The sequence below is a fragment of the Equus caballus genome, chromosome 5 (genome assembly GCF_041296265.1).
Source record: "Equus caballus isolate H_3958 breed thoroughbred chromosome 5, TB-T2T, whole genome shotgun sequence".
Taxonomy (NCBI): Eukaryota; Metazoa; Chordata; class Mammalia; order Perissodactyla; family Equidae; genus Equus; species Equus caballus.
The window spans coordinates 21,091,317-21,118,080 of NC_091688.1; the positions used below are offsets into that span (position 1 = coordinate 21,091,317).

General features: G+C 36.4%; 1 protein-coding gene across 6 annotated transcripts in view; it reads right to left on the reverse strand.

Annotated features, from left to right (window-relative positions):
- Nucleotides 1-26,764, reverse strand: part of KCNK2 (potassium two pore domain channel subfamily K member 2) — a 209,507-nt gene that overhangs the window by 26,094 nt on the left and 156,649 nt on the right. For all 6 annotated transcript variants that reach the window (XM_070266682.1, XM_070266681.1, XM_070266683.1 and 3 more), the window contains 2 exons: nt 24,470-24,656; nt 12,168-12,307 (listed from right to left, as the gene is read on the reverse strand). In XM_070266682.1, the coding sequence (XP_070122783.1) occupies nt 12,168-12,307; nt 24,470-24,656 (327 nt within the window). The remainder of the gene's footprint in view (nt 1-12,167; nt 12,308-24,469; nt 24,657-26,764) is intronic.

Sequence of the window (26,764 nt, forward strand, 5' to 3'; positions counted from 1 at the left end):
CTACCCTTTAGTAATTACTGGTACATGCTTATAAGCATTCACCTGTAAATTTCTCCTTGAGAGCAGATGCTGTGACTTTTTTATACTTCTCTTCCCAATACCTAGTAAAATGCCTGATGCACCATGAGCAATGAAAGCATGTTTGATGAACAAACAAATCAATGAGTGCTTGTGGAAGGAAGCCACTTGTTCTACGCACCTTTTGCAGGTGGCATAGCACTCCCTAACTCTACTTGGCGAATCCTTCTCTCTCCTATACTCAGACTATGTTGCCTTTGGGTCAGTTCACATTTATGACAAAGCTCGCATGTTGCAGTCCATGTGCCTTCAAAACAGGAGAGCAATTTTTATCCTGCCCTGCTTATATATGTCCTTGGAGCATTCACTGCTCATTCGGAAACATGTTTTGAACACAAAACTGTAGTCATTAAATCAAACATATTTAGGCTAAATCTGTCCAACAGGCTCTCAAAGTGGGGTAGAAATGACACAAATAGGAGTAAAGATTAATATATATAATACATGTATATAACATATAATATGTATGTATATATGTATATATTCATATATTTAGAAAGATGAACATAGATAACATATATACAGTCATATATAATACATGTATATAACATATAATATGCATCTATATATGTATATATTCACATATTTATAAAGATGAACATATCATATATTTATAAAGATGAACATATAAAGATACATATATACATTCACGTGTCACTTAATGACAGGGATACATTCTGAGAAATGCAACGCTAGGCAATTTTGTCGTTGTGTGAACATCATACAGTGTACTTAGAGAAACCTAGATGGTATAGCCTGCTACACACCTAGGCTCATGGTGCTAATCTTCTGGGACCACTGTTGTACACGCCCTACATCATTGACCAAAACGTCATTATGCGGTGCATGACTTGTGGTGCATGGCTGTGTGTGTGTGTATAAATATATACATATAATACACACTAGATTGTATAAAAATACTCTCATTGAAAGAAATATCTTAGCTTCTCACAAATAGGTACCAGGAAATTAAAAGGGCAATCAACACATTAGAAGCCTTGGCATTTGTGAGAAATTCCATGAAAATATCATCAAATTTATACACACAGTCTCCAATTTTGAAAATAAATTCCTGCGCATGGTAACATATGACTTATTTTCCACTTAGCTTTAGGGCAATATTTCATACAAAATATTTTGCTCAAAAGATAACTAAGTGCTTGTTGATATAGAGAGACTATGAAAATAACGCCAGGGTGTTTATGAACAACTATGTGTAGCAGAGATAAACAGCTAGAAGGTGTGAGAAGCTTTCTGTGTTGGTTTTTTTTTTTCAATTCTAAAGGTGAAAAAACCAGAAATTTTAGGGATCATAAGTATCCTGAGATTCTGGAGATAGGGTTTATCCTAGGAGTCGGACCCCCTTCCATATGAAAGCTACTACTTTAGTGAGCGTATTTCTTTGTTTAATCACAGACAGGTAAGTCAAGCACCTATCCTCTGTTCTGAGGAACAACCTTACCTGAGGAAGCACTCCCAATGGAGTTGCTTGAGACTAAAACATCTGGCATCATGTTTAATAATTTAAATAGCTATCTCCAAAGGGGAGAGTATATCTGCATATTTTGTATATGTCATATTACTATTGTGTCAACTGGTCTTCTGCGGTTTTGGTCCCTGCCCTCTGGAGAGGGAAGTACCCAATAGAATGAACTTGTCTAGAGTGATAAGCAGACGCCTGCGCTATGTCACCAAGCCAGAGGTTGAGGTAAAGGAGGGACCCTTTGAGAAGACGACCGATGGACTCCTAGGAGCAGTACTGTAATTCCCTTAACTTATCCATAAAGTTATAAATTGTTCCATTCTCCTATTAGCTGTATTATGGGGAATAAAGTGGAGAGTCTGTATCCATGATCAGCGTGAAGTGGCCCCAGAAAGAGCTTCAGCACTAGGAGAAGCAGTTATAACATTTTGGGAGGCCAGATGAGAACAAAAGAGAGAAATCTGGAGCTACAGTCTGGAGCGACAAGTAACAAGTGTAACAAGGGCAGATTTGTGGAACATGCAAGTACAACAAATTGGTCTATTTTCAAGTTGAGGTGAGATAATCAGCCTAAAGTCTACACAGAATCAAAAGAGAATTTTGAAAAGTTTTAGCCAAGTAATGAATAAGGAAAGTATACCAGAAATGTCTAGCCAAATACGATTTTGCCTAATGTATAGGTCATAATCAATATATAGATTATATTATGAAAATTATAATATTTGCAGAATCTGGTTTGTAAATACAGTTCCTTAGAATATTAGGTTGCATCATATGAAATTGTGATACTTAAGGTCAAAAATAGTTGAATGTCAACAATTTCATACAGTTCAACCTCATAAATTTCAAAAATAATGTCATATAAGGATATCCTGCTCTTTCATATCTGTAATTATTTCGGTATGATGCATTGGTTTTAGGAAACTTAACATCAGCTCAAGATACTTACTTCTGGAAAGTTTACATATAAAACAGTTTCAGTATCATTGGACCCAATCCTGAACAAGAATATAACTCTGAACGAGAGCAGAGATCGTCTTTCTATAGGAACACAAATATCTGGTCGCTGTACAATTTAAAGCCCATCTCCAGTTTCCTTAAAAAGTAGGTTGTTCTATTTCACTTCAACTCTTTCCTTAATGCTTCTATTTTAATCAAACCACTAGCGAATCTTAAATAAAATAAATGCAGATAATATAATATTTTAATATAAATGCAGATAATATACCTAAGCCCATCAGAGATTTGGAAACTAATACAAAATTCACCAAATATGAGCATGGAACATAAAGTTTAAATCTCCCAAGTTATTATTATTATTTTAATTCTTTCCTTGAAGTAGAGCAATAATGTTTATGTTCTGCTGGATTAGTTAGGATAGGGGAGGACAGAATCTAGAACAAACAGCCCCTTAATCTCAGCGGCTTAAAGCAACAAGGGATTATCTCTCACTCGTGCCAAATGTCCCTACATGCCAGCAGCGGGCTCTGCTCACTGTGGCCACTCAGGGACCCAGGCTGACACAGCACCATGATCTCCTCTAGTCATTGTCCCAAGGGCAAGTGAGCTCTTGAGGGGCTCACAGGTGCACTTCAATCTTATTCCCCTTCTGCTCACATCAGTTTTGCTCACAACTCATTGGCTAGAACTATTCACATGGCTCACCAACCACAGCAGAAGAGGAAGTACAATCCTAACAGGCGTCCAGAAGGGGAGACAAATGGAAATATTTCATGAATAGCACTTATGACTAACGTTTTTACTGAAGGAAGAACTGGGGTTCTTCCTTGTTTGGAAACAGGAGATTTTATATTTCTTGGGGGGGTGTGTGTGTGTGTACACGTGCATGTGCATACACACATATCATTAACTGGAAGCCATTCTTTTGGTTCAAATCAAGTTGGAGGCAGGAAGAACTAAATTCTCTTATTACAATTAGGGTGCTATCCACTGAACAGTAAACAAATCATCGTACTTTGTTACAAAAGATGATCAAATGATCTCTGATCAAACTTCCAAGTGTCCCCCCTACTCTCAGCTCCAACTGACCACAAACTAATATGCTTTTACAAAGAGCCATCTAGGAAGAGGAGCTGAAAACAAATTCATTTTGTTGATCCATCTTTGAAAACACAGTTGTTTGTGTTCTCAGGAAAACAGGTTTGATTTTTTGTAGAATGTGATTGATTGTAGCTCTGAATACAGACAAGCACAATACTTCGGTTTGTATGATGAAGACAGTCCAAAAAAAATTTTGAAAGCAAAGTTCATGGTGGTCACTTTTCCTAACACAAATTCTCAGAACAGACGACAGTATAAAAACAGTCAAAAGGGACAGATAGCATTATATCTTGATTCATTAAATCCCCATAATGTGCTCTCTAGCTAAGGAAAATGAACTTACTTATAAAGGGCTTTGAGGCAAAAACTATTAACTTAATTTATTTTCCTATTATGTACAAATGAATAGAAAAAATTACTCTGAATTTCCATTACCACATGACATTCTGCGAAATACCTGAAGCAAAAAGAAGTTACAATTTGTAAATAGTGAGGGTTCCATCTAAAATCTAAAAAAGAGAAAAAAGAAATCTTCCTGCATGTTTTTATTTTTTAAAGTAGCAATCAAGCTACTCTCTCTCAGTTTAATAAAAGGAAAAATACAAATGGATTCTACCTCATCCACACATCAGGACACCAGAAAATCTGTGACTCTAATTCAAGAAAAGAATTAAGATAGTATTTTGGGTAGATTTAAGGAAAATTTAATGCAGAAACTAGTTTTCAAGTCCATAGAACATCCAACATGTTTGAAATTCCCATACCTACTTTTTTCCTAGCCTATTCTGGACCCTGGGTTTGTGATTAAAGACTAGCAATATACATACCCTTAATGTTTTCTTATCTTTTCTTTTGTTTTTACTCATTATTTCAACCAGGCAAGATGTTTAGACATAAGCATTCACAGCATTTTTATGTTCTATACAGAACAATATATGATATATAGATGATAGTCTAAGCTTTACAGGATTACTCAATTTGACAATAATTTGATACTAATTTCTTCAGAAATCCATGAGGAAAAGAACAAGCATTTAGTAAGCATTTAGCCACATTCCACGCTCTACCCACTGAATTTTTACATCAGGCTCATAAACGAAGTTAAGTCTTTCTTTATAAAAAAAAAAAGGAAGATTCAGAGAGATTAGGTATTTTGGTGAAGTTTGCAGAGGTAGTAAATAGTTAAACTAGAACTAAATCTCGCTTCTAAGGGCTCTAAAGTCCAGGCACATTTTAGAAATCATAAAAATCATTTCCATTCATTAAAAATTGTTAAAACGTTAGGTTTCAAGATTTCACTGATCTATAAATGAACCATAACACAGTCAGTTACGGAACTCAACTCAGAAAGTCCTCGTCTGTAGCTGCATAGTAACAGATAGGTCAGATTCGGGTACTTATTTCTAATATGTCGATATTACCTACATACAAAAGGATGAAGAAAGAATGACAATAACTAAAGCACACAACCACCTTTTTTGAGCATGTGGGAGGAGGCATCACAAAAAGGCTAGAAACCTGGGCCAAGGAGTCAAGCCATCTGGGCTGATGAATGATGCTACCACTTACTAGCCGTATAGTGTCAAGAAAGTCACCTTACCGCCTATGCTTCAGTTTCGTTATTAGCAATTATTAGCTGACAGCTGAGCACTTTTCATTTTCATCTCATTTAATATTAAAAAAAAGAAATGAAATGTTTTCTAGAAGAGAGGCATTTCCATTTTCACCACCCTCAAATCCTATTTTATTTTTAGCATATATTTTGACTTGGCGGAACTTCCTAACATTAGACCCACAAAGGTTCATAGTATGAAACATAATACTGAGACTATGTAGAGACATATTTGGGGTCTTGGTTCTACAGAAATGACTGTTCATAAAATTCATTTAGAAATTAGACATGTACTATCACGTGAGAGTTGCTGTTGCCTCAAAGTATAATTTAAGTCTTATATTGTTATTTGGTTTTTTATTTTTATTCTTCTTTCCAATCACTTATTTACTAAGTAGGCAACAACTTGCTGAGCCAAGGCTGGGACTGAAAATAGAAGACACTTTCTCCTTGGCATAACTAGGCAGAGCCAAATACAGACCAGCAGATGAACCTCAAGTCTGATTGCTCTGATCTTTTTTCCATAGCATAGTGAAGGACACCGCCCTCCCCATGGGATAGAAAGAAGGGCCCTTTATATATGCCTTGTTTTTAATAGCCCATCATGATATTGCTTGCCTCTATTTAATTTTATTCTTACCTTTTGGCCAAAAAGGAGTTTTATGCGCTAAAATATAAACCTGAGAAGTTTTACAATCACTGTATACTGTGCCCATAGTTCAACCTCAAAAGTCATCTATAACCACTTTAGTATCGCAACGAGAGAACAACAAAAACAAAAAATACCAAGAAAAATTTTGAATTAAATAGTAATGCCCGCCCCCCCCCCCAAATATGTTAGAAATCAAAGCAACAACTACTAAGTCTGATAAGCTGTCAGAAGATTAAATAAAGGAAGGAAGGGAGGGAGGGAAGAAGAGAAAAGAAAAAAGTAAAAACAGTCTATTTTAAGAGCTAATCAAAGACTAAGTGCCTTCTTATTCAAAATTCCTTTCTCCTTCTCTAGAAGAAGAAAACTAAGAGCAAATATTATAAAGATCAATAAAGAAATGTACCACCAATGGAATCCACCCAATACAGAGATCAGCCTTAGACGACCACAGATGAAGAGTCACTCCCAGAACCCAACACGGTGCTCACCATGCAGCACTTAGTAAATGTTTTTGAATGATTTCGGAATGAATTAGACATTACATAATCTCCTAACTGGTCTCTATGTCTCCAGTCTTTTCCTCCTTTCCTGCCACATTACACTGTCATTCCAAAGCTCATTTCCCATCCCACCATCCATATTTACCACATACACATGCCCACCAGTAGCTACGATCAGGGCTGCTACATTGGTCAACTCCAGGGGGCACCAATCACACAGTTTGCTATTAGTTGTGCTCCAAGGGCTTTTCATAAAATACACTGTGAATGCAGCCCTTGGGAATTGTGCTTAAAGAACTATCTTAGGATATACCCACTGCATTGCACAATTCCAGGGCACAATATTTACGATTTTTTCTACAGGAGTGGCACCCCTGAAGAACAACTTCATAGGGAATTCTAGTTACTTTATTTATCTATTTTATGTTACTGTGTCAGCCTTTCCTTGGATTCTTTTTTCTTCCCTATTGTCTTTAGCCAATCTGATCCATCACTTTAATCATCCTCTCTCCAAAACCTCAACTCCTTTGCTCTTCCAACAGACCCTACCATGAATCAATTTATTTGATGACATTATTTGCTAAACAATCCCATTCAGTCCCTACAGCCGCCCTCTTAAACACAAGTGTTACTCCAGGTTCCATCTTTAGCTCTACTGTTGACTTACTTTACAAATCTTCATTAGGTGAATTCATCTATAGGCACAACTTCCATTGTCATGTATGTCGTGATAACCCACCCAAACTCTCTCTCCAGCTCCCATCTTTCCTACATTCCAGGCTTGCATATCCAATTATCTACACTTGAATTAGCCACCTGGATGTCCAACACATCTATCATTCACAGTATGTCCAAAATGACATTCTCATTCCTCCTGTCTCCTCAGAATCTCTCATTTTCCTGTGTTTCATAATCCCATCCAAAGCTAGAATCATGAACGTCATCCGTCATCCTCTCTTTCTATTGCCCACACATAATGTGTTACCAAATCCTATTCCTCCGATCCCCCAAATAATGGTGAAATCCGTACTTTCATCTCTATTCCACTGCCACCAGAGACCCTTCCTTCTGTATTACCTGGATTCCTGCAATAATGTTTCCCAACTGAATTCCCTGCATCCAGCTTTGTTTCCAATCCATCTTCTTCACTGTTGACAGGACCAATCACTCCACTCACTTAAAATCCTTCAATGGCTCCCTAAGGTTTTCAGAACAAAGTCTAAACTATTTCAAATGGCATATAAAACCTTTCATATTAAAAGCACTTCTCCCATAAGAAATGATGAAGTGTTCTACTGCACCCTTTCCAGGGCCCAGGTTGCAACTGCTTTTTAATTGCCCATCTCAGGCTAAGATAAAGAATTGCCAAGCCCCAGCAATTTCACTGAAGGGAGGCATCGCCACCCTGAATCAAGTTCAGAGAAGACCAAGTGCTCTCGCCAGGTAACCGGCAGAAGAAAACTATGCCCCTCCACAGTCTCAGGTCCCTTCACAATGCTGGGGCCAAATATAAGTTCCAGGGACAGTCTTTCAATGGGCACTAGAGCCTCCCAATCAAAGGGAGTCTTCTTAACGATACAAGGCGAACTTACTAAAATGAGTGTCTCCATTTGCATGAATGTCTCCAGAGACTAAAGAAACAATACAGGTAAAGAAGTCATGCTTGGTTATCCATTCATTGTGGCCAGCTGTAGTGCCACATGGCCGGACAACACTGGCATGCTGTAGCAGTGGCTGTGGTGGTGTTTGTCTCACATACAGATAGGAGAATTCCAGACTCTGTGGAACATGTACATCAACGCAAGAACTATAAAGAAATCACAAGCCTTTCAAACTCAAGGAATGTAAACAGTAGCCAACTGAACTACTGTATGTTTAGGCATAATAAGGATGCACTATTCCCTGCCTGCTTAGGAATTTACCTTCTGACTTTTGTGGGCATGTTTTATTTTTATTACACCTGCCTCAGATAGCAGTATTATTGTATTATCCAGAATACCTAAATAATCCTTATTTTCTAAATGGAAACATCATTTCCTCAGAAAAGGGTACACAGGTTCATAGAAAAAGATAATTAGTCATATCAAGTCTTACGGTTGAACATGTGCCTATTCTCCATTAAAGATTTAAAAATAATGAAACAAACACTTTTACAGAAACGCCTATGTCTCATGGAAAAATTACTGAGGTCATTATTATTTTCCTTGAGGAATGCAGATCAACTATAATTATATGCGACACTTCTGAAACAATGTGGTGTCATTCCAACTACTTCCTCTTCAAATATTTTAGATGGATTAGCTATACCAACCTGTTTAATTCAGCAGGTTCGTCAAAAACTACTTTTCCTTACTTCTAAACATAATATTTTCATTAAAACTAGTTTTCATTGGAAATAGAATATACTTTAACATAAAAAACAGAAGTAAGGCCACATATGACTAGAGCTGTAAGTTTATACTTAACCAATATGATTTAAGAAGATTTGTTTCTGAAAAAATAATATAAGACTGGGGCTTATTACTGGCCAAAATCTTTTCCTTCAGGGAAAGCATGTGTTTTAGTATTATTACTCGGAAATTTGATACTACATATTATTTTGTACTTTTTATATTCTGTACTAGTTACATTTTTTAATAGAGAAGATTCCAAGATATTAAAAATATTTAGCATTTTTATTCATCAAAAATGAAAGCCAGAAATAGCCTTGCTGCTTCTGAACAGTTGGGAAGTTTTTCAAAGCTGGAGTATCTGGAATGGTTTAGGTACAGAGGCAAAGGAATACAGAGTGAACAGTCACTCAGCATGGTTCATCTATGTAAAGACGACAGCTCGAACGCATTTAGTGGTTTTTACTTAATTATGCTCTTTAGTGAGTTATTGCAAAACTAAAATTATCTAACGATCTTTTTTCCATTGCTGTGGACATTTTAGTAGTATTTCATTTATAAAAAGTTTGGCCCTGATAATCTATAGATAAATTATAGGTCCTTTCCCTTTCTTTCTTCACGTTCTCTTTTGAATCTGTGACCCAATTTTGTCATTTCCCTAAATTGCATTATATAGAAAAAACACATCGGCTCAAACTGACAATTCCCTTTCAGCTGGCTCAACTGTCTGGAGCAGCTGCAGCTGCGGAGGGCTCACATAAAATTGCTCATGGCCTTAAGTCACATGAGCTTTCTACAGACGCAGTCACCAGAAAATACACGTTACTCAAAACGCTAGGTAGAAGCCAAGAGTCTTTGTAATTCACATTACAAGAAAAAGATAATTCACATTACAAGAAAAAAATAGTTTACTACTTTCCAGTGTTTAACAGCATGAAAACCCAATGATACATCTCATACTTTCAGCTGAGAATCATGAAGATCACTCATAAGTAGGCATAAGAACTTGTTTTTCATATTAAATAAACCAGTTAATGTTGAAATTTAAATTTATTTGAAAGGATGGCGTTATGGCCTGAACTGCAATCTTTCAAAAATTCACATGGTGAAGGCCTGACCCGCAGTGTAACTGTATTTAGAGACAGGGCGTTTAAGGAAGCGATTAGCTTAAGTGAGGTCACAAGGGTGGGGCTCTAATCCAACAGGACCAGTGTCCTGACAAGAAGAGGAGGAGACATCGGAGCTCTCTCTCTCCACTCACGTGCACAGAGAAAAGGCCACATGGGGCCACAGCAAGCACACCGTCTGCAAACTGAGGAGAGAGACCTCACCAGAAACCAGCCCTGCTAGCACCTTGATCTTGAACTTCCAGCCTCTTGAATTATGAAAAAGTAAATTTCTGTTGTTTATCTACCCAGTCTGTGGCATTTTGTTATGGCAGCTGAGCAGACTAATATAGACAGTTCTCTCATTACTCTGGAAAAGTGTGCTAACGGTTTGGACCAGCTGGTCCTATCACAACAAGTGCTGGATTTTAATAATATAGGTTTTTAAACTTTAATCAAATATTCTATACCAATGTTGTAAAGATAAAATTTCCCCCTGTTCTATATGTGCCTTAGGGGCTTTCAAATGTTTTGACTGTGATCCACAATAACATTAGTATGTACGTATGCACGTATGCATATATGTTTATAATACGTGTGTGTGTATATATATACACACACATATTTCACAAAACATTACTTCTCCTAATTATCTAACTATAAGAGACATGTTCTGTTCAATTCTATTTTATTTAAAAAATAAATGCTGTGTGTGTGTGTTCTTTTTTAAATCCATTTGAAAGCCAGTTTATGGCTAGATGTTTGAGAAGTTCTCTTTTTAGAGATGCTACCCAAAATATTTCCTAGTTAAAATTTCCTTTTCTCCTTAGCATTTCAAGATCCTTAAAAGTACACCGAAGTTAAAATAACCACAATTCTTTCTCTTTCTCTTTCTCTCCCTCTCTCTCTTACACACACACACACACACAATGAGCCTAAGATTGAAGTGATTCACTTGGGGTCCTGTTCAAAGCAGAACTTTTCACATGATTTAAACTAGAATGTCAAGCACATTGTTTTGTTGACTTGTTTATAATAAAAGATACTGGTTTTGTGATGCAACTAAGATATAGATTAAAGCATGCAGACTAAATATGTGAATTCTCAATTGAGAAACAGGGCATCCATGAAGGGAAGTGTTGGATAACTTACACTCTAATTTCCACAGGCACTTTGAGTATTAATAAGAAACTGCATGACTTGATGAGTTTCAAAGAAAATATTCTTTGAGAATGTTTATGATGAGATAATATACGATGAGACAATAATGAGAGAGAAGTTAATTTTATCATTTCCTATAGTACTCTATTTCTTTCGGCTTTATGTTTCAAGAATCATACTTGATTCTTTATCAAATCAAAAAGATTTGGACACTGGTGTCTCTTGGCCCATGAATAGCAGATAATGAAATGGAGGGATAATTAAAGGAAGACAATGGGTACTATAGTTGCAAGTTTTACAGATTTGCTGTTCTCTGAAAAAATTAGTGATGTTGGCTAACACTCAGAAGCAAAAAATACAGAATTCATAATAAAACACTACTCTGTTACACTCAAACTAATAGTACTTCTGGACCTATAAATATGAAATCAAAATTTAATTTCCAAACTATAAAATTTAAAAATCAAGATTTAAATTTCAATATTTCCAAAATTTCATGGGTCAAAATTTTAATGTTCATTTTTATATGTATAGCTGTATAAAGCAGGTAAAAGAATATCTTTTTGAAGAGGTGAAATCTGTACACTGGGAAATTGGCCATAAAGCACACAGCTTTGGGGGAATATATGCATGTGTATACGTGTGCATTTGCACGCATTTATAGAAACATAAAAAAAAAGGAAATAATTGAATATAGTGAAAAAAAACAAGATTATACAATACATTCACTTTTTCATGCTATTGATATCTCGACCCAAATATTTTCTATTGTATTTTTCTTTACAGAATAATATGTACTTTGTGCCCGTGAAGAAAAAAAAGGAAAAGGAAAAAAAGAAATAACAAAGAAAATATTTCTAATTACATCCTTTTCCATTACAAATTAGCCTCAGTACCTAGATAGCATCTGGCACATAAAGGTGTTTAGTATATATTTGTTAAGTAAATGAATTATAACTCAAATATTTTCCCATTACCATATACAGCAAATCCACACCAAATATAAATATTAAAACTTTAAATAATCTTTAAATATTTTTAAATGTGAATGTAAAGAAGAATTAAAAGTAACCTTTGCTGAATTAACTAAAAAGGAGTATTTTTACACACTTCTTAATTCTCACCTCTTCTTTTGTCTTTTTTGATATAACTCGGAGCCAGTCTCCAATCATGCTCAGGACAGCAGCAAAGTAAGCCAGCCCTACAAGGATCCAAAACCACACGACAGGCTTATAGAAGTCTAGATATTCAATATCTGATCCACCTGTGAGAGAAAGACAAAGCAGAACAAAATAACTTCATATTCATAAAAGTAAACAATATAGATATTTGCTGAAATTATTCAACTGAATTTTGGCTTGCAAAACAGAAATCTTCGAGCAATTGATCCACGTTATTTCCTTCATATGCAATTCCTTGTTTTCACTCATGTAATCCTTACCTATTTTTCAAGAATCAGTTGAGTAAGTTCTTAATGAGACTTTTCATTACTTCTCTTGGTCATAATGATTCTTCGTTGTTTAATGTTTCTTTTTTGTTTATTACGGTCTGTCTCAACTAGTCTAGCACTTACAGAATCCATGTGTACCAGTTTGCTCTTTCCATCTTTATTGTAACAAGTAGAAGACAGAGACGGCATTTTTTATTTTTGGTATGCATTTGACGTAGTGTATTTACCTTGTTGCCAATCATTCATGCCAACCAATCAGTACATGCTGACCCATCAATTCAATGCCAACCCAGACAGAAAGTGTTTCTTATTTTAAAGCCATCAGGACAACGGATTGGTAACAAATGCCAGAGACAATACCTTGATGGGTCTAATTTGAACAAATGGTAATTCGCAGGTGAGTCAGTCATTCATTATTCTCTGACTTTTCAGAGGAATTCCCATGTTTGTCACAAATTTAAATCCCTAGCTTTCAAGGAAATATTAGTAAAGGAGATCTTTTGCTTTACGCTAATCCTTGTTACTTCTCCATCCATTTGGTACAGTAACTGCACCTATGAGAATGCGAATACATTTCAACACATCCCTACTTCAGCGCATATTAATGGTGTTCTTATTAAATCTTAAACACCAAAAGAGTTACTTTTTTTCACAAGAGAGGGAAGCAAGTATCTCCCTTGAGAAAGTCATAAGTTAGCCTGAGAAAGCCTCACACAGACTATTAACCATAATGAGGTACATGGAGAGAGAACAAAAAGGAATAAAAAGTGCTGAGAGGACACAGAAGAAGCGATTTTTACATCTTGAAGGGGGAAGGTAAGAAGATAGAAGGTGAGTTTTAAGTAATGAGGATCAAAACAGAGAAAAGTTCAGTGTGAAAATACACAGTACATTCAGGGGACTTTCAGTAGTGGCTAAAGCTACATGTGGATTGGGGCCAGGGAGCAGAGGGGTAGAAGAGAGGAATCTAGAAAAAGTAAGTTGTGTCAGGTTGTAAGGACTTGTTCCCGATGCAATGGAGAGTATGCAAAAGTTTATATACAGCGAAGTTTTACATTCATGTTTGACTGCATGCACAAAAAGATCTAGTGGCAGGGAAGGAAGGATTGAAAGAGAAGCTTCATGAGAAATTTTCATTCTGAACTAGCTAAGAAATTACTGTGCCCAAGTTAGGGCTGGAACGGAAAGAAGAGGCATTTCAGAGGCTGAATCATCAGGGACTGATGACCAGTTAGGTGGTGTGATTAGTGGAAGGAAGGGCTCTAGGATGACTAGAACCCTCACTAGGGAAATGCTGCCAGCAATTGAACAGGAAACACAGGGGAAGCAACAGTAACTAAGAAAAAGAAAAGTAATTCACATTGGGACAAATAGATTTGAAGGGCTTTAGGTATAAACAGGTGGAGATACTCAGCATGATCCTTAAATACAGATCTAACACTTAACAGGGCAGAGGGGGAGAGAGGATTTCAGGATCAACAACACAGAGACCGGGGATCCTTAAACAGGGGCTGTGGATGTATTTAATTCACAAAAACTCAAGCCGTACATTCAGAAGAACAGCTAATAAACAGCACGTATACATTAAAAATCAAATACAAAATTTTGAATGTAACATTACTGTATATAAATTAGACTGTGAGTTGCCCACAATGACATTTTCCAATATTAAAGGGTTAGAGTAAAAAGAGGATATTTTTCTATCGAGCAAATAATACAAACAGACACCAGTTCAGCTTTCTTTTGGGACATGTAATAATTTTAAGAATACAGCTTACAAAGTAAATAATATTACCTTCAAAATGCTGTAAAAATTTTTACCTTGTGCTGCATTTTTAAAAATATCATTTCTGGGAAGGACTGTGGAGGCTAAATGCATCTCGTGATGGTTAAGCCTTGGCCCATGGTGGATGCAGCTCCACAGATTCACAGAAGTGACGTAAGAAGTGTGTGTGGAAACTTGGTATACGATAGGCTCACCAGCAAATTCCATTTTGCAAATGTTTCCATTTCAATGAAACCAAAATGATATTTCATCCCAAGTACTTTCTCTTTCAAAACCAGAAAATCTTCATCCAAATACTTGTGACTCACTTTACACATAAGTTCACCAAGATGTTGATTTTAGAAGTTAGTTCATGCTCAAGATAACTTTTTATAAGCCCTCTTTCTTATAAACAGGATGTCACAGTTTGCAAAGAGTAAATTAGCTTAATCACTAACGGTCTACATTTGGGTAAAATGTTCATCCCACAAGTTTTAGCGGATTCTAAGCCTGGGGTGGCAGGGGGAATATTTTCCCATTCTTAATTGCCACTGTTAAGATGAAATACCACAGTCAAATGATCTCGGAAAAACTAATATATATAGGAATATTGTCAAACAACTCACAAATCCTATTCGCTTTCTGATATCGAAGATTTATGAATTAATTTCCACATTACTCAATTCACTTGATCCAAGACTCTTAGACAAATTAAAATGTCTATAATGTTAAGATAACTTGCTAAAAGGAGGTAGCTTTATTTTTAAATTAGAAAACATTTAAAAAATTTCTTGGCTGTCATAAGCATTAATTTTAGTCTAGCTAGCATTCAGGAAAGCTGTACATGGGTCTCTTGCTTATTAAGAACCCAGGGCAATTTCTCTGTCCTGGATTCACTCCCTATATACTCCCTATCCCCACCTCCACTCCCCCATTCCATCATTTTTTCTCTTGCCACACAGTCCTGGGATGCAGCCTGCGGGATGCTACAACCCACTCCCGCCTCTTGAATTCCTCACCCACTTGGTAGGAACAGTCACCTCGTTGCTATTTTCTTTGTTGCCACTCAAAATACGCACACAAGTCCTTTCCATTTTAAGAGCTTTCTGGCTAAGTATTACAGGAGAGCAGACAGATGGTAATAAAAATTACCAGGAGAGGTGGAGGTACAAAGGTTTCAGTAATCTTACAAACTTTTCCAAGTGGTTGAAATAAGTCTCTTCCTAAATCTCACATGATATGTGATAGCCTCTTTTAGAAGGTGCCATTTTTCTCTGGACTTCTTCTCCTTGGTGATTAAATAAGGAAACCAACCAGACTCTAATCTCATGTAGCAGATTACAGTACTAAAAACGTAGCTCAGGAAACGTTCAGGCTGGTATTATTGCTAGGAACCCATTCTCTCCTCAGGTGGGTTTCCTAAACATTTGCTGGCAACAATCCTCCTACTCATCATTAAGAAAGCCCATTTCCTATCTGGTCCCAAAGAGTTGTTAGTTGGCGGCAGAACAGCCCATGAGGCCACAGAAGGCACTTCCTGGAAGGTTCTTTTATTTTGGTCTGGTAGTCCTACCTAACCCAGTCTCTATGCTCATTTCAGCTGAAATACAAAATATTCAAAATCTGATTGAGAGAGAGAGAAATGGAAACTAAGACTGGCTGCTGCCTACCTAAATGAAATCATTCCATCCTAAAGCCCCGGGGGGTGGGCATCGAGGAGAGTTACATTCCCACTCCTCACACTTCCACTGATTTAGGACAGGGCTATTAGTAAGACCATTTGCCCACAGATTTAAGCCATAGCTCTAGTCGCCTTTACCAGCAATTGAGCTGATAATTCAATTGTCATCACTCTCACAGTCTGTTCAGAACTTAGGAGTGAAAGACAGGTTTGTACTGGCTCCCCTAAAACCCCAAGGGGAATTATTGCTCCTTTATAACAGAGAAGCCATAGTCTCAGAGGGTAAAATGACATGTGTCAGGCCACATAGGAAAGGGGGCAGCTGAGTCAGAACTCAAACCCAGGCCTGCCTCGCTCCCCATCACAGGCTCTTTTCACTGAACCAGGCTGTCCATGTCACCTACGATCTTAGCTACTGTCCTTCCCATCATTTATCCACCAAGCTTTTCTGCCCATCCTGCATGGTTGACACTTAGCTAGGGCTGGAAACACAAAGCCAAACATGGTGTGCCTCTGCCCCTCCAGGTTCTTACCGAGAAAACAGGTGGCTTTGACGATAGCACTGCTTTAGCAGGAGGCTCCTGACCTTCCTTCGGTCCTCATTCCAACATTTTCCAGCAGTCGGCCCTATTATGCCCTAAAGAATTTGAGTATACAGTGCCCTCTCCCCCTTAAACTTAATCTTTCCCTGTGATGCTCCTGAATCACAAAATATTTATAAAGAAAAAAAAAAGATATATCCTGGATTTAAAGAATCATCTAGCCATTCTGGGCTAAGGTTATCAACTCCATGCTCGCCTCTGGTTTCCTAAAATGATGTTATAGACTATAGATAGATAACTTTGTTCTAAAGAAAATGGAGGCCATTTCTTTACACTGGTCTATAAATATTTTAGTTCAGATATCAAATATTCATTTCAGTTTCTTTGGTTTGTTTACTTTTAATAATCAAAGCTACCCTGCATTAATATGAAACAATTATTTTCTGCTTTAGTATATTTTTCTTTTTTTACAATAAAGCAATGTAACTGAATGGAGCATTTTCTCAGTGCTTCAAGAACTAAGAGGCTCTTTGAATAACATAAATTCTGTTTTCTTTTTTACAATTAGAAATATGACTTTAGGATTAAACAATAGCTCATCTGCTAAAGCAAGCTTCTCATATGTTATCAAGTCAGAGAAACACAAGGCATCTATATCCGAACACATAAATGAAACACATTTGAACCTATATTTTGGCATTTTCCACTTCAGCATTCAAGAAGTTGTCCACTTCCCACTCAGTACTTGATCTAAAATTAGGAAAACTTCCATCAAAAACGGCAGTCTCAGGATCATAAAGAAAGAAAGACCAACACATTGTCTCACTCACTTATCCTTTACAAGGATGGAAATCTACAGTGCCTAGGAGGTACACAACTGTTATCCCTAGAAACTACATTTGTCTCAATATAGAGCAATTTGGAATCTTTTTCATTAAATTAAGTACAATTTACTGCCTGCCTCACCAAGCCATAACTATTACTCATTGAACATTTTGTTTATTTTTTCTCCACATATTTCTACATGCTTCTATATATCCATTATGAATCCTAGAAGTCAAATAAGTTGTTGGTTTGACCACAGTCCTTAGGACTTTTGAACCCTTTGGATCAAATCCCATTTGATTAATCACGCAGATAGCTATCAATTCTCTCGTGAGTACTCTGAGAGGCACTGGCTGAGTCAGGGGTGATTAGAGTTCTTGCAGAGATTTTCTGTATTATCAAACAGAAGAACTAACTAACAGGAAGAGAAGAAGGTTCTCTATTTAATTTAATGGTTGCTCCTGGATTTAAAACATTCAGTTCCGTAGGAACAGGGAATAGAGCAGTCATTATGAGGAAGTGCTAAGCACAGTGTCTGCCATACAATATGTGCTCACTATCTGAATGTGCTCGCTATCTGAGAGAACAAATGAACGAATGATGAATATGATCCATCTCTCTAGTAGTCACGTAAACCCTGCGTTTCCGATCAAAGTGATTTTTCTGAGCATTACTGCCGTGAAAGTCACTGTTCTTCAGTATTCACCTCTCAACGTGATCACTTTCTTGTTATCTGTTGAACTCCTGGCAAAGTTTAAGTCAGTGATCAGCTCAAGAATACCAATTTTAATAACTGGCCACTGACATAGTTGCAAAACTTTTAGGCAACATCAGGAACTGTTTTCTAGAGGGTCTCTACTACAATAAACTGTTTCGAACAAAAAGCGTGCCATGGTTTTTCAACAGAGATTTCTACATTTTCATAATAAAATCCCCTCCCACGAAGCAAGCTCTGAGCACGCCACGGAATGAGTCACATTTTCAGTTATAAGGGAAAGGAATAGTTTGGTTACCAAAACCTGCATTTCCGATAATGACTTTGAAAATATAATTCCAAGAAAATTTAATTCTTAATATGAGATATACAAATATGTTTTTTCCAAGTTAAAAAATGCGATGAACAATGATTATAGAACTGTGAAAACTTGTAAAAATTTAGTAAAGGTAAATGCACCAGAAGAAGAATTTTACCTGGGAAAGCCCCAAATTGTGTTTTCTATGTAGAGAAGCATAAGGCACTAAGTATAAAGTATGATTAAGCCAGTAAGCATTCAATAACTACATGTGAGATGAAGAAAATTTCATTATTCAGCTGAATATACTGAATTTCACTCATCAAAATTCGATGAAGATACATTTGGATGGCTAAATAAATGTTTTGCTCAGATGGAAAGTGTGTTTTCATAATATTAACCATGAGGACTTCTTATAACATCTAAAGTTTTAGCTAAAATTTTTGGGTTTTCTTAGAAAAGTAGGCAATGTGAGGACACTGCTTTGTGAGATTATAAATTTGCATCTGGCTTTCCCTCATTCACATTATCTCTTAGGAACTAACCTGGTTTATGAAGTTTTTTTAAGGGCTCTGGGTAGCTTCTAAACAAGCTGTGAAAATGTGTTTCTTGCTTTGCATGACCCATTATAACCTTAACAATATATATTAAAGGAGACACTCATGTTGAAAAAGAAGTTTAAATTGTGTTAAATTAGGTAATTATTTGACTTTCCTCCAATTTTGAAGACTTGTCAACTAATTTTTTTTTTTTTTTAGATTGGCACATGAGCTAACAACCACTGCTAATCTTTTTTGTTTTTCTGCTTTATTTTCTCCCCAAATCCCCCCAGTACATAGTTGTATATTTTTGTAGTTGTGGGTCCTTCTAGTTGTGGCACATGGGATGCTGCCTCAGCGTGGCCTGATGAGTGGTGCCATGTCTGCGCCCAGGATCCGAACTGGCAAAACCCTGGGCCGCCGAAACAGAGCGCGCGAACTTAACCACTCGGCCACGGGCCGGCCCCTAATGTTCTTTTAATCATGGACTTGGAAAACAAGTTGTAAAAGCAAACCTGAATAAGTAGAATTCAATGTTTCACACCTTTCCATATAATTAATATCACTTCTTAGATTTAATGAAGAAGAGCTGCTCTAGCTCTCAGTCCATAAGGCAAGCAAGATTCAACAAGTCATCAACCCAGACTTCTCATCACATGAAAAATAAAATGACAAAAGTTAAGAAACAGAACACAGGAAATCAACAGTTAATTCTCAAATATAGTTTTTGCCATTAACCCTAACTTACCTCTACAAATTTGACTAGAAACTGTTATAGGTATTGCTAAAATCAAGTAAATGACACTTTGCTAAATAATTTACTTTCTCTCCTCACCTTTTACGAAGGATTACTCCGCATGCACTACTCTTAGCAATAGGGGTCTGTTTAGCTACTGTCCTTCCCATCATTTATTCACCAAGCTTTTCTGCCCATCCTGCATGGTTGACACTTAGCTAGGGCTGGAAACACAAAGCAAAACATAGGGTGCGTCTGCCCCTCCATATTTTATTCACATGTAAAATAAGTGTGGGAGTGATTCTGTGGCCTCCCAGGTCCTTTTTTAGCTCTAGAACACTGACTGTTGGTGAATGAACCAAAAGCGCCATCAGGAAGGAGCCCATACCAATCACTAAGGTAACCAACCAGCCACTAAAACATAAATATAAATATAAAATTAAAATTTGCCAGGAGATCTCTTCCTGTACAAAAATGGCCAAATGCTGAATTCCTCTCTTCAGACACATACACAGAGGAACCTCAACACTCTGCCTATTTGTCTCTACTAGTGGTCTCTAAATGCTTTTGATTCAACATTGGCAACAGTGAAAACAATTTGTGCACGCAAATTTAAATATATATTTATTTATGAATTAGAAATCTAGTATGCTCTAATTATATCATGAACATTATGACATAGAAAAAATAAAAACTAAAGAAGGAAGTTTAAAAATACATAGAAACAGGGGCTGGCCCCGTGGCTTAGTGGTTAAGTTCAGTGAGCTCTGCTTCGGCAGCCCAGGTTCAGTTCCCGGGCACGGACCTACACCACTCATCCATAGCCATCTTGTGGCAGTGACCCACATACAAAACAGAAAAAGACTGGCACGGATGTTAGCTCAGGGCAAATCTTCCTCAAGCAAAAAGAGGAAGATTGACAACAGATGTTAGCTCAGGGTGAATCTTCCTCAAATAAAAAGAAGAAGACTAGCAACAGATGGTAGCTCAGAGAGAATCTCCCTCAGCAAAAAAAAAAACCCAAAAAAACATTGAAACAGGAGTTGTTGTGTTTTTTTCTCATGGTAGAAAGTCTACCTGCACAGACTTCCTCATTCATTCCCTGGGGATGAGCACTCTGTTTCAGAGCTCTGGTCTAAAACACCCCACCATCACTTGGTGCTCTTGAGATGCTCCTAATAATTACACCGAGGTTACAGCCTATATCCTAAACATTCATACAGCACTTTCCAAAATTTAATTCTTTTCCTTTACTAACACCAGTTTGAACAACATGTTCTTTAATTTGTCTTCAAAGAAGTTCACTACAACAGTGTAAGTGGACCCTAATCCTACTCAGAACAGGGTTTGCAGGCTTGAGACAGGCATCACAGAGTGAGTGTGCACCACAGGAGGGACATCTTTGTTGTCTTTTGAGATTTTATAGCTCAATAAAACGATGATAAAATTCAAGTTGAGCAATGCCTCTTGCTTTTCCCTGGCAAAATTACCAAAATTGAGAATACTATCTGTAGTGACATTTAATAGGAAAAGACACGGTTCTATAAAGTAAACAACTAATATTTCCCAGATGGGGTACTCGCCTTAACTCAATGGCTAATTTTACTTCTAGTCACAAGGTACCCAGAAGCAAAGACAATTTTTATGTACTCTATTGAACAATATGAGGCAATTCTTTTCCAAAATCCTTTAAAAAAAAACACATAATTTTTGTTTTTCCAAAGGCTCCTGCAAAGGGCACGCATTTCCTACTCTGCATTTGCCACCTCTGCACCCTCGTCCACATTCTCATTTCAAAAATGCTTCCCGGACACAAGGACCCGGCATGTAAGGACGACAGTACCAGGCAAAGGGTTCTACGGTTTCACAAAGATGAAAATACCCACAAAATACATAAATTAAGGAGATAGAGGTGAGGCAACAAGACTAGTGTCAATCGGCCTCTTCTCTAATTTATCTTTCTCAACATTTGTCACTTTAATCATATCAAATTCCTTTGCTAATTATTAGCAAGGTGCATTTCCACCATTTTTCATGATTTCCTCTGAAAAATTAAAATAATGGATTTAAAGAGTGGTATAAGAAAATAAAATCCTAGTAATAATGATGTTTATTAGACTACACTTAATGCCATGCAAATATCATTTTGTTACCCTATTCCTCTATAATACTAAGACATAACTCTGAATTCAGGGTCCCGATTGATACACACAAGACCTTTTCATTGAACTTCTCTCCTCAGGCAGCTGAGAGTGGCTACTAACAGACCCACATGATCTAGCCAGTTTCAGAGTGTCAATTTCTTAAGGTGAGTTGAAAAAAATTTTTTTTCATCTTCTACAAAACCATAAAGTAAAAATTTTTGTTCTTTTTTCCTAAGCCAGTTTATACTGTGGTCACAAATACAACATTATTTTAGGATTCCACCCACATTTTTTTTATTTACAATTTTTGTTTTTTTAGAGATTCCCAAACCATGAATCAGGCCATGTATTGAACTGACACGGTCTGTCAATTGTTTAAAATAACTCATGCACTACATTATATCGTCGAAATTTGCTAAGATAATAAAACTTAAATGTTCTTACCAAATAAATAAATAAATAATGGGATACTGTTAATTAACTGGATGGTGGGAATCTTTTCACAATGTATACTTATACCAAATTACCATGATGCACACTTCAAATATCTTACAATTTTCTTGTCAATTATATCTCAATAAAGTTGAAAAATAAACAAATAAATATATGTATTTTTTACCATAAAAAAGTGAAAATAAAAAAACAAAATAGAATATGGCCAGCCCCAGTGGCCTAGTGGTTAAGTTCAGCATGCTCTGCTTTGGCAGCCCAGGTTCAGTTCCTGGGCACAGACCTACACCACCTGTCCATCAGTGGCCATGATGTGGCAGTGACTCACATAGACAAAGAGGAAGATTGGCAGTGGATGTTAGCTCAGGGTGAATCTTCCTCAGCAAAAATAAGATAAAATAAAGATAAAATAAAACGTGAAGTACAAGGCTGTTGGCCTGAAAATAGAAGACTTGTCACCTAATACCTAAATATTACACAGTTGCTATAAGAGCTTGTTAATTATAAAGTGGTACAACAGCCTAGGATTAACATATCTCAAGTATAAATTTTGTTACCATTGTGTCTCACTTTCTCCTTTCTCTTAACGCACTTTCTACTTCTACTTAAGTCAATTACACATCATCAATGAAAGGTAGAAAAATGAGTATTTTAGGACAGAAGCTTGTCTTCTTACATGGAGCTACAAATGTCTGAGATTCTTCTCCCTACCTTTTGCTAATTGGAAAACTAAAAGATCTCCAGCAGAGTGAGGCACCCTCCTCTCTGAGGGTCTCCATCCAGCACAGAGATGTGCATCCAGCATTTTTGACCAAAAGCAAAGCTTCGCTCACAAAAACATCCCCACCTTCAAGGATATTATACATTCCCCAGAAAGGGGGGCTTTGCCAGGTTAAACTGTAATTAACAAGTCAATAAAAACAGATGAACTATTAGTCTTCTCTGAGGTTTTATAGAACTATACAACATATTTTCTTTTCTGAAAATATTTAAGTAAGCGGTTTTGGTCAAGAAAAAATAGTAAGCAGCCAGAAAGTATAAAACTATTGTAAAACTAAATTAGGCTAGTGAGTTTATTCTGAGAAGTTTAATAGAATATACCTACTAAAATGTTCAAACATGTTTTTCTAATACTTCAAACAGAATTTTTTTCTAAAGGATAGTTTAGATTTTCAGGAGCCATGAGAGAGCATTACTACATTACTTTTACACTATTAGTATCACTTATTTAAATTTGGATTAGAACAATAATAATAACTGGATAATACACTGAGAAAGTCGAAATGACAGGAATATAAGACCTAAGAGATACAACAATAAAGCAGATGGCAACTGAAATAATATATATAGGAAAGGAAAAATAGAAAACGATGAATAAGAAAATGTGGACACTTTAGCTAAGGTCAAAAATATTGTCCTGAGAATTGAAAATTAAAAGAGGTAAAATCTTAGAGAAAGAGGATTTTAAGAAGCTAAGAACATCTTCTGAAGTTTTCAGGTGTTTTTAAAACTATGACATGAAAAGGCCTAAGTAAAAAGAGCAAAGATAAGTTAAATTCAAATTCTTTTATCGCTGAAAAAATAGTTAAGAGGCAAATATTTGGATTCTGAAATTAGGGTGGGAATATAAAATTCTCAGCAACCAACAATTTAAATTTCTTTCACAGAATGAAAAATAAATGTTCAACTATACCTTTCTGCATTTTTTCACCGTCATGGAATGACCTCTTTTGGCTCTGTCACTGTGATGGATTAAATTGTGTCTTCCAAAATTAAATGTTGAAGTCCTAACCCCCAGTACCTCGGAACATGACCCTATTTGGAAATAAAGTCCTTGAGGTGTAATTAGTTAAGATGAGCTCATACTGGAGGAGGGTGGGCTTTTAAGCCAATACGACTGGTATTCTTATAAGAAGAGGACAATTTGGACACAGTGACAGAGCCACAGGGAGAACATCACGTGAAGATGGAAGCAGAGGTGAGAACGATGCAGTTGCAAGCCAAGGATGGCCAAGGACCGATGGCCGCCACCAGAAGCTGGAAAGAGACAATGAAGGGTGCTACCTAGAGTCTCAGAGGGATTATGCCCCTGCTGGAACCTTTATATTGAACTTTTCTGAAAGAATGGGTTTTTTTTGTTTAAAGTCATTTAGTTGGTGGTACTTTGTTATGGCAGCCCAAGGAAACTAACACAGCCACTGCGATGTGCCTCACAGCCCAGTGAGAAGTCTAAAGAAAGGACACTGGTTATGAAGACAGTGTTGGTTCCAGGAAAACTTACCTGCAACGTAGTCACCAAATCCAATGGTGGTTAAAGTGATAACCACAAAATAAATGGCGTCCAGGGCACTCCAGCCTTCTATGTGCTTGAATATGATTGCAGGCAGAGCAACGAAGAGTACACAGCCAAACAGGATAAATATGATTGTTGAGATGATGCGAATCTTGGTCTGACTAACATTCCACTTCTAAGGATGAGAGAGAAAGAGATAGAGAAAGTGAGAGAGAGAATGAGATAGAGAGAGAGAAAAATTGAGACTGATTATCAGTGTGCCTGCAAAGCTAACCTATAGACACTGTTATCAGTAAATTAGCAAGTGAGAATGTTATTTTATTCCCTTTTATACTTAATTTTCAATCGTCTTTACTTATAAAAATTAGGTATAACATAAATAACTCAAAACAATGCTAATGATGACACTACTTTACACTTACATAGCTTTACAACAGGTAAAGCATGTACATTGAGTTACGGCTAATAGAGATACATATAAATTGTATGGAAACCCCAAATGCTAAACACTTTCAAAAGTAAATTCATTTGCTCTGAGAATACGATTTCAAATTTACGTCATTCTTTGTTTACCTGAACTACTTTTGAAGTATTTCTATTCTAAAGGCATACAACTGATTGCAGGCCAAACACAATCTAGAAATACAGGAAAATGGAGAAAACTGAACCATGAATTAAATATTTACTGTTGATAATTAATAAAATTAGTAATTTCATGAAGACTTTTTCCTCTCACTCCTATCACGTTTGCCTATCATTATTATCCAATTGATGAGAGTGTAATACGAACACACAAAGTCCACAGTTGATTCCCATCGACAGACGGCCTTAACCAGATGTTCTATGGACCTGAAACGTACAACTAAATATATTAAACATGATATGTAGGCAAAGATAAGTCTTTAACAACACTACGCTACAGCTGCCCTCAGAGGACCCATATTTTTTTACCTCCTTCTTTTATCAGGAGTCTCCGCAGCATAACGTATTAAGTGAAGTTTGTACATACAGCAGTTTATCTTCAGATCTCCCTTTGAGGATAGTCATCATATATATTTCATCTCCCACTGGATCTGTCCTGTCTACTGTGAAAATTATAGGTCACACCCCCACCATAGCAATATCACTGAATTTTAGAACCTGAAAATCTTCTAGAGATAAAGATCTGTGAAATCATAGAATGGACAGCAAAAACAACTTTCTCTAGTCTACCCCTCCTTATCACATATGTGAGAATTCAAGGAATTCACGTTTGTAAAGTTCTCAGAATAGTGTTTAGTTCTAAATTCAGAATCATGACCACTGGAATGTATTCACCACTAGGGCATGGAATTTGTTTTGTGCATTGATATAGATGCAGCATGGAAACATTACCCAACATCCAGAAGGCACTCAAACATGCTGAATGAATGAACAATGTCATGTTACAAGTCCATGCCACTAAGCTGCCCTCTTGGTTATATAAATGCAGAACACTTTTAATATCAATATAAGAAAAGTATAATACCAAAAAAAGGATAAAACTCCTATTTTGGGATAACCATGCCTTACTCCATACCAAAAGTAAAAAAATTTTAGAGCTAAATTTGAACTTAAATATGAAACATAACTAACGTGAAAAATTGGAATGATAACTTAATTTGAAAACACAATACTCAATAGATTTATTTCGTCAATGGAGTTAAATGTAAAACACTTTGTTGAAATTTCTGTGAAAAGAAACTATCATTGAGAAATTAATAAAATGTTTTTGTGATGCTGGTGACAGTAGTTACAAGTTATTTATAATCCCACCTTCTAAAACAATCATTTTCTCTTTCTATAATTTTCTTCAAGAATATACACTTATAATCATAATGATATTTTTATGATTTTTAACTTAAAATACTTAAAAACATTTTTATTTTATTTATTTTTTCTATTGAATATAATACAGTCATGAAGATCTGCATGTATATTATTTTTACTTCTACTGAATTACATCCCTTAGATAAATTTCTATCATTGGTATAAGTAAATTAAGTCACATGATCACTTTTATCATGCTTGCCATATATTATTACATCCTTCACAAATGGGCTCCATAAGTCTGTAACGCCACCAGCAAGGAACAAGGGTACCAAAGCAATATATATTTTTTTTTTTTTTAAGATTTTATTTTTTTCCTTTTTCTCCCCAAAGTCCCCCGGTACATAGTTGTGTATTCTTCGTTGTGGGTTCTTCTAGTTGTGGCATGTGGGACGCTGCCTCAGCGTGGTCTGACGAGCAGTGCCATGTCCGCGC